At 21.3% G+C, this 10,566-nt stretch overlaps 1 protein-coding gene across 5 annotated transcripts in view; it reads right to left on the minus strand.

The window, feature by feature from the left end:
- Window positions 1–3,905: 3,905 nt before the first annotated feature.
- The window catches only part of LOC102680736 (SUN domain-containing ossification factor), an 11,451-nt gene continuing 4,790 nt past the window's right edge, over window positions 3,906–10,566 (minus strand). For 4 of the 5 annotated variants that reach the window (XM_006610199.2, XM_031515466.1, XM_006610200.2 and 1 more), the window contains 3 exons: window positions 8,626–9,209; window positions 6,092–8,013; window positions 4,549–5,875 (listed from right to left, as the gene is read on the minus strand). In XM_006610199.2, the coding sequence (XP_006610262.1) occupies window positions 4,598–5,875; window positions 6,092–8,013; window positions 8,626–9,209 (3,784 nt within the window). In that variant the 3' untranslated portion in view covers window positions 4,549–4,597. Of the gene's footprint in view, window positions 5,876–6,091; window positions 8,014–8,625; window positions 9,210–10,566 lie in introns of all 5 variants that reach the window. The other variant, XM_006610198.2, reaches the window with a different exon arrangement.

The following is a 10,566-nucleotide window of genomic DNA, read 5'->3' on the forward strand; positions in this document are numbered from 1 at the left end:
TTAAATTTTAAAGAAATTCGAAATATATCATAATGTACATCTAGATATTGTAGAGAAATTTAATTTTATTTAATTATTTTTTAATTTTTATTTATAATTATTTACATTACTTACATATGATGAAAAACTTGTGATTTAAAAATCAAATCCTTAAAATTTATTGAAAAAATTAATAATAAACCATTTAAATTGTTGAATTTAAATAAATGGAATTTAATATAAAAAAAATTATTCTGATATTCAAAAATTTCTTTATCTAGCCATTTTTATCTTTTTATTAATATGGATGTATGGATTATATGAAATTCTATTATGATTTTTTCTCTTAATTATATGTATTATTTAATCAAATAAAAATTTTAACTCAAACCAAGCATATAAATGACAAAATTTGTAGATTATTTGTCGATTAGAAGGACTCTTATTTCTGATAGATCTAATATAATCAAGAAATAATATTGATCAATCTTATATCTACAAATAAATTCGTATAATACGAATAACAATGAATGAATTAGATGAAACACATATTTTCAATTAAAGAGATCATCGAATGAATTATAGAATCATTATAACTAATCAATTGATTAAAAATATCGTACAAATTTATTTTCATTTTTCTGATTCTTATTCCACTTGGATTCTTCATTTTTATATCATATAATATTTTTATATTATATGAATCTATATATTCATGTAAAGAAACTTTTAAGTATGTCAATTCAGAAATATAATATAATATAATAATAATATAATAAATATAAAAAGCAATGCGATAGAAAATATGCAGCTCTAATTATTAGATTCTATTTCGATATATCTACTTTTTAAAATACAATCAATAAAATTCACATATTTCATTATTGAAAGTTTCAAAAAAAAAGAAAAAAAAAAAATAAAAGATTAGAAAACGAATCATATGCGTAACAATAATAATAAAGAACAGTTTACCCTCAAACAACACAGATTCTGTTACATGCAGATATTTTTTGACAAATTTTAGAATCATCATACATCTATAAATTATAAGTTACATTTCACACACACATATAATATTTTCCAATTGAATCCATTTATACATACATACATACATATAAATAAATATATTACCTATATATATATTTTATATCTAATTATTTTTCTAATTAATTTTCTAATTAATTTTAACTTATTTTATTGTAAAAATATATATTGACACAAATATATAATGACATATATACATACATAGTATGTATACAAAATAAAGCTTATGTTCAATAATAAATTATTGTACAGTTAAGATCTTGAAGATGAGAAATTTTATACAAAATATCAGTTATGCAAAAATTAACATTCCTAACCTCCATGTTGTTTGAGGGCTATCTGTACGCCAAAAGCAAATGAAATAGAGCTATAATAAATGATGTGACCGATTTTATAGCATTGGAGCAATCACATATTCATTATTAACTATAAATAGAAATATTAGGAATAACTCTTCTCTTTTAGTATATGACATTTAAAGCAAGTTTAGAAATATAAAATTTAGTATATTCCAAACAATATATATACACATATATATTATGAAGAAATTTTATATATCAATTCACGATTTTCGATTGTGAGATTTAAAATATTTGATAATTATACAATATAAAAAAAATCAGCTCCAACGATCTTGATTTGCATATAACATGTGTAAGGATAATAATTGATTTTCAATATTGTGAAAACAATCTAATTAATTTAAGACTTTAAATATTTAATATTTATTAAAATTTTAATAATATTATTAATAATATTAATTAATTGATAATACAAATTTTGATAAATATTTACAAAATAATCAATTTCCTGATTTCAATGAGATATATTTTTTGAAAATAACATTCTAAATAATTTTTCATCACATACATTTATAAAATTGTCTTGTTTTAAGATAAGATAAATAAAAAGATTTTTAATACTATTTATGTTTACATAGTATTATTTTTTTTTTTTTAACAATTTAACCGATTTCACATTAAATTGAAGTTACATTTCAATTTACAATATCTAAAAAATGTCATAGTCAATTTTATTCATTTTTATTTTATTTCAATAAATATAAACATATATTGAACTTTATATTTTTAAAATTTTTTAAATTAATTAATTAAATTTTTTCACAATCTATAAAGAACAATCTTTTAATAAATTGATAATTAATTTTTTATTATTTAGAAAGAATTTTTAGCAACATAAGAAGAAGTTTGAAAAAAATAACAAAGATAGAAGAAAATAAATAAAAATGGAAAAATGAATAAAGAAAGAGAAACGAAAATAAGAGGAAAAAGATAAAGATAAATTAAAAAATGAAAGGAAAAAATAGAAATATAATGAATAAAATATATGATACATTAGATCTAATTTAATATATAATAATAGCATCAAGAAAAGCATATAGATAAAGAAATTAAGATTAAAATAATAAAATAAAAAAATATATGTATAAATAAGAGAAAGAAGAAAGAAATAAAAAATAAACACAAATTTACAAAGGAATTCATAAAGAATAAATAAAAAAAAATGATTTTTGTTTTAAATTATCAAAATTTTTTGTTAACAATTTTCTAATAAATAATAATCAATAGTTAAAACTTTTTGAAAATTATTCAGAATTGTTATTTCTTTCAGATAGTTTAGATTATTAGAAAAGGTCATTAGAGCTGATTTTAACCTAGATTTGATATAAGTATCAAATGTTTTTAAAAGATGTCCTAGATATGACTATATCAATTCATATTATCTCGTAATAATATATCTAATTTACGATCTCAATATATGTCTTGCATTTATTATAGTATGTACAGAATTGAACTACAATTCGCGAGAATACATTTATGTATACGAACGCACACAACAATGAAACAAATTAATTTTTATGGACACATATAATTATATTGCAGAAAAATTGTTTATGTGAATATGTATGAATCATTTAGAACAATAGATTACTGTTTTAATGGATATGTAGATATTCACACAGACAATGAAATAAATAAATTCTTATGAGGGAAATTATACGAATATATGCGAATTTTTTGTCAAATGCACGAATTTAAAAAAATACGCATTTAAAAAATCTCTCATTAAAATTTTTATTAAGAATGAGATATATCATAAATATATTCAATTAAGATCTACTAAGTTCAATGAAAAAAGTTTTTTAAGTATTTTAAATTAAGAAATACATAGCAAAAATGACTTTTATTTATTATTTATTATTTATCCAATTTTAATCATGAGTTATTAATTCACCCAATTTTATGATTAAATATAATGTTTCTGTAATATAATCACATATAACTGTATAATCATATATAATTGTATAATAATATATTATAAATACCTTCATAAAGAATATTTAAATTTATTGAATAAAAATTAAAATTATTATATGAAAATTGACAAAAGTCATTTTTGTTATGAATTTTTCAATCATCAAACATTCTATTATGAGAAGTTAAGAAAAGTATCATAATGCATTTATAAGTACTTAAAATTAGAGTTGTATGGGATTCCGATTGGAATGGAAAAATTGGATGAGCTTAAACAAAATTTCGAAATTTTTATATTGTTATTATTCTAAAAAATTCTAGATGTGAAAAATATGAAAATTTTGAAATCTCATCTGATCACATCCAAATTAATCTATAATTTCGGAATTCCTCTAATTTTTAAATATATCTTTAATTTTAAATATTTACAAATTTTTCAACTATATTAATATAATAGAATTTTGATAACAAAAAATCTATGTAAAAAATAAATTCTTGTGAATTTTTATTCTTTTTTTTTTTTTTTTTTTCAGGAAAAGATTTCAAAAGTTTCAAAATTCCGAATAAATATCAAGATTCCCACACTTTTAAAATTTATAAATTCAATGATTTTCATGCATTAGACTCGTTAATTTTCCAATTGATTGTAGCATGAACACGAGCGAAAAATCAAACTCGTTTTATTGATAAGCATATGATAAATTTATGCATTATTTAAACATAACTATTTTTTATTTTTAATTTTTAATTATATGCATAAGAATTTATTTGTTTGATTGTTCGCGCGTATAAAAATAAATACATATCTACTAAAATAGTACCTTGTTTCAGAAGAGCAACTCGTGCGAATTTATATCCATTGTAACCATATAGACATTCTCTGTAGATAACTTATATAATGATAAATATACAACGTTTCTGAAGATAGTCCGCAATCAGTTGGTGAAGCTCTATAACATATGGATACAGAATATATATATATATATATATATATATATATATACTGAAAGTCTGAAAGTTCATAGATATTGTATATTATTATATTGTATTTAGGTGATACTAAAATTATACATATTACAAAACTTCACTAACTAACCGCGATCTGTCTGCAGATATCTAAAACCCTTATATGAGGGTATATGTTTACAGACAATGTCTGTAAATCTATACACACCTTAAATGACTTCATATGAGCAAAGCATTCAAACCAAGCACATTATATGCTTTAATAAGAGTCATAAATTTCAATATTTTCAAGTTATTCTTTCAACCAACTATCGTTGGCAAACCTATTTTAATCAAAAAAATTTTCTCACCATTTTCCTAAAACTAGTATTTTTTTTTTCCTTTTTTTTTGATATTGATGTTATACTACTACTTCTAGATTCATCACTTTGATCCATTAATAGACCATTACTGCTTGTTTCAATATCAGGATCAATATTTTCTGAAGAAGGTTTTGAAGAAATAAGACTTACTTGTACAGTATTATCATTAGAATCACCTGAATTTTTATTCCATTCTTCATTCATATCATTTGAATAAGATTTTCTTTTCTTTCTTGTACTTAAAGCAGTTTTCATAAAGGAAGATGTTAAACTTGTATCCTTTAATATGCCACTAATATTTAAAAGATCTTCAGATTCAATGGCAGTTTGTTCAGTATGATGAACTTTTTTTGGAAACACATCTGATGACAACAAATTTGATTCATTTGAATTTTTAACATATGAACTATTTAATTCAGAATTTTGAATAGAATCTATTTTGGAATTATTAGTGCATAACATCATATTACATCCTGTTTTGTGAACATCATTGAACCACTCAATCGTATTTTCTGGGATCCAATTAAACTTTTCACAAACTTGTTTTTGAGAATCATTTGAATGTAATACTTCAATAGACGAAACAATTTCTGGTGTTATGTCCACTTCATGTGTAACATCTATTTGATTTCTGTACTGTGTAATTGGATACATGTTGATATCATTATTTACATTTGTTTGATTAGTAATTGATGTGGTTGTTTTTTTACGTTTCTTTTTTTTTTCCTTTTTTATTTCATGAGATTTATCAATAATCATTAATTCACGATATGTACCCGTAATGTTAGAAGCTATTTCGCTTGGTCTTCGCTTTTTTGTTTTTTTCATATGTGAATTAAAATTCTCTGCACTTTTACGACGCATCGCATCTTTTTCTGACTGTCGTTTTACTTTTATTTCAGCTCTTTTATGGCTACTTCCCCAACAATAAATCAAAATTAAATATATCACAAGAACTTCTGAGCATATTAACAACATATGTTGACCTATCATAGAAATTTTTCCACGCCAACTTTCACGATCATATAAAAGATCTTTTATTGAATTAGAAAGATTAACGACTTTTTCTTTTAAAATAGCAATTTCTTCTATTCTCTTTGTTTCACGTTCATCTCTTTTTCGTGTTTCTTCATTCATTGCTGAGATTGTGCGTTCAAAAGATCTTTGCATTTCTTCTACTTGCTTCTTATATCGACAACTTAATTCTTCTAAGTACTGTCCACTTAAAGACATATTAATCTCTAATGCCTAATAAAAATAATAATATTATTAAAATTTATTTTATATATTACATATATAATATTATTTTAATATATATTATGTACATATATTATAAGATATATAAGACAAATGTTATATTTTTATCATAAAAAATACAAATATAAAAATTTAAAAAATTATATAATATTTATTATATATTATATGATAAAAAAAATATTATTTATATGATAAATAATTATATACCTTGATTCTATTAGATAGTCTTAAAAAAACAGATTCTTTTTGTGGCTGTGTCACTGAAGTACTTGCAGTAGGACCATTTTGAATATGTGTCGCTTCTCCTTCTAAATCTTTTAAATCAGACAATAAATTGTCAAACATTAAAGAATCTTGAGAAGGTAACTTAATTTCTTGATCTGAAATTTCTACTTGTTCTTGTTTTCCTTCTTGTTCCAGATATTCTTTTTCCACTTTATTTGGTATATTAGCGAATTCCAAAGATTCTATATCTGATATCATATCATCATTTGCAAATTCATTGCTATCAGTAGTAGTTATTGAAACAGTAACAGTTGTTTGAGGTGAATTTTCAATAGAAATACTAGAAGTTGTAAATGGCTCTTCAGAAGCCTTCAAAATTGAATGTTGACCAACATTTAAAGATACAGGAACAGTTGTTAACACTTCAGCTTGAATAGTTTCCTCAATTTCTAAAATTGGTATTGATGTTTCATTCTTGATTTCTTCTTTTCCAAAAGTTTTAGTAGGTTTTATTTGTGAAGCTATATTTTTAAAACTAGATGAAATTTCGACAGGTGTGCTGGTGAATTTGCTAGTTTTTATAGATAGTTCTTGAGTATCTTTTTTAAGCTCCTGAGAAGATGTATATATATTTGAATTCGAAGTACGTGTTGCTGTATAATAAAATGATTTAATTGTGTTACTATTAGAATCTTCTTTATCTCTATCTGATATATCTTCCTTAATAATTTCTTTAAAATTATCAAATTGTATTTCATGGCTTGCATTCATTACCATTTTACATTCTTTTATTGCTAATATATTACAAAGTGCCGCGATATATTCAGATTTAAGTATAGACGTTATAAATGTTAATTGAAAATGCAAATTTGAATTAAATACTTCATCAAATTTGTCATATTTTTCTGTTTTTTTTATATTTTCATTTTCTTCTTTTATTTCTTTCTTTGCAAAAGTTTCAAATTCTACACCATGAATTTTACAAAGTCCATTTTGTCTTAAAGTTCTATTTACAAGATCAATTTTAAGTAATTCATTTAACTGTTTTTCCTTACAACTAATTAATTGAAAAACTTTTGCAAATTTTTGATCTGAACAATGATCACAAAGAATAGTATATCTTGGTGTAGTACAACTAACAAAAGAGTTTTCAAGAATGTTACCACTATCTATACTTTGTTGAATTTTTGTAATGTTATTACAAGTCAAATCACTAGACTTTACTAATACTTCAGCTGCCTTCTTCATAATGCTTAATACAGCATCTCTAGCACTACCAAACAAATTTCTTGGTGGTTCACCATTTTCATTTTCAACATCCAAAACTTCTTCTTCATCACTATCTTCTTCATCATCTACATTTACATGCGTTTCTCTCGGAATTTGATTCTCTGTTTCTGTTTCAAGAACTTCAAATTCACTAGTACCATAAGCGCGAAATAAAGAAATAGGACAAAAATGTTCAGATCCATAATAAGTTTGAAGTTCCACTTTTATAAATTTTCCAAAAAGATGTGGTTGTAAAGCAAAATTTTGGATATCTTTTACATTTTTTGCAGTAAATTGACCAACTGGACTCCAATCTCTAGTAGGAAAACGATCACTTATATAAACTGAAAAATCTTTTGGTGATGAACTGAAAAGCTCAAAATTGGCTAATTCAATTTTTTTGGCTTGAATTGCTTCACAAAGTTCTACCACGAACCATATACGTGATGTACATGTATTAAGCATATATTCATCTCTAGTGGAAACTAAAACGCTTCTAACGCTTCGCGCTTCTGGATTTGCAGCTACAATTTTTGCACCACAATCTGGAGAAGCATAGTTTTTAGAACGAATTTTCATTCCACCGATTCCTCGTGTTGGTGCTCCAGAATTCTGAACAGATACATTTGGATGTGCTATAAAAAATATAAATATTTATAAATAAATGAATTTATAATTAAAAAAAATTAAATCAAAAACATTGTAGATATTCAAAATAATAAAATAAATATATATGAAATAGTTAATATAATTAAAAATCAAATCAATATTGATAATATAATCAATGAAAAATAAAATTTAATATTATATCAAATAGCAAAATTTAATACAAAAAATTTTTTTTATAAACAATAGAATATGATTTAAAAAATATCAAATTTTATATTTTTAAAATATATATATATTTTTAAACATATTTGAAAAAGAAATAAAAATTTTAAATAGAATTGTGAATTAGATATGCAAAATAAGTAAAAAAATTTTGCAATTTTTTTTGCAAAGAAAAAGTTATTTTTAAAAATAATATATATATAATAATATTATTTTTAAAAAAAAAATATTTATTTGAAATTTTATTGAACTTTATAAAAATATATTTATTGATTTTTATTGAAATATTTTAATACAAATGTTATAAAAGAAAGTTTGTTATGTTATATAATAAAGATTGTACTAATTTTATATTTTTTAATATTGTAATAATAATATTCAATAATAATTATTGAATTTATATAAATAGTACTTACTTTTTTTCCTTTCAGCTTCTTCTAATCTTTTTTGTGTCCATTCACTAAAAGATGGAATATCTTCATGTGGATTTGAAGATCCTATAGATGCAATTCCTTCACCAAAAACAACTGCAGCAGTTTCATCTCTATTATCTCCTACTAATCGGGCTTTAGCATCAGTATCACTTAATTCTGGAGTTGTTGTCATTTTATTGCAAATTTTAGAAATTTCATCTTTAGTAGGAACTACTTTAATATTATCTTCAACTTTTGAGTCTGATCCATCAGTAACAATAGGTGTTTGTTCAGCTCTTACTATTACTACTTCAGGTGTTTCTTCTTCCCTAACTGAATTTGTCAATAATAAAGATTCTATGTTGAGACTATTTGTTTCATTAGGTTTTTCAGTAATTTCATTAATAATAGATGGTGCTTGTATACTAGAGAGAATTTCTTCTTGTTCTTTTTCTATTTTTTGTCCTATATTTCTTAATTTCTTGCTTTTTGAAAACTCAGAATTAAGATTTGATTCTGTTAAACTTTGTGATTCTGTTACAGTCGTATTCATCAAAGTTAAAATTGTTTGTTCATGTTCAGATATTCTGTAACAGAGAAAACTAAATGTATAAATATTTTTGATAATTTGCAAAACTTTTTTTACACAAAATAGTTAATTTATGAAATAGTTAATAATATAAATATTCAAAATAAATATTTTTTATTTAAAAAAAATCAGTAATCAAATTTTTTTATTTAATGTAAAAAATTTTAAAACTTTTATATTAATATGATTTAAAATTTTTTAAATGGAATTTAAATTTAAAAAATTTTATCAAATTTATTTATATTTAATAATATAAAGAGATGTAATACAATATCTTTTTTTATTGTTTGACTAAAACATATCAAAAATGTTGTATTTTTAATCATTTAATTTTTTTCTTAATTAGCAGTAATATTTTTATCATAAAACTAGTTGAAGATTATTATAATTATTATTATTCTTTTCTATATAATAAAATTTTACAATTCATTTTATTATAATAATTTATCAAAATAAATAACATATTTACATTTTTCTATCTAGATTTTTTTTTTTGTTTTTTTTTTTTATCTTTTTCATTTCAATTTATTCACTTAATCACAAACATTATCTTATCAATTATTATCTTATCTTCTGTCTTAATTCTCAGATACAAATCATTAATTATTGTTTATACTTTTTTTGATTATAATTTTAATAAGATTATTAGAAAATCAAATATTTTATACATTATTACGATTATGTTGTAATATTTTTTAAATTCTTCTCATTGTTTCAGTATTTTTATGTATAATATATTGAATAAATTTGAATAAATTGTATATACATAAGGATTTTTTCAAATTAATCATGATTTTAATAGTCTCATATAGATATCATGGTAATATTCATGTAAAAATAAAAATTTTTAAAATGCAAATATTATTTTAGTAAAATGCATAGAAATTAAAGTCAATTATATATTTCTGTAAAGATTTATTTATTTTTCATTCATTATACATTGAAAACATTCTACAAGAATATATATAAATATAAAATAAATTTTTTTCTTTATCATAATTAATTCAAAGATTTAAATATTTTGAATTTTTATTTTATAATTTTATTTCTTAATTTTTTAATTTAATAACTATAAAATTTGAATTAAAATTCTAACAAGAAAAACTTTTGAAATATATATAGAATTTTATACATTTATATATTTATTTTATATATATATATATATATGGAACATATATAAATTCTAATAGAAAATTTAAATGTATATTTCAATAATTATATTTTAAAAAATTCTAAATAAAAATTAACAATCATTAAGTATATAAAATAATGTTTTTATTTGTAAACAATTCATATTTAAAAATCAGAAACAATATAATAATATAAAATAAATTTTCTTTGTGTAATTAAATATA

Source organism: Apis dorsata, unplaced genomic scaffold (genome assembly GCF_000469605.1).
Source record: "Apis dorsata unplaced genomic scaffold, Apis dorsata 1.3 scaffold_70, whole genome shotgun sequence".
Lineage (NCBI taxonomy): Eukaryota > Metazoa > Arthropoda > Insecta > Hymenoptera > Apidae > Apis > Apis dorsata.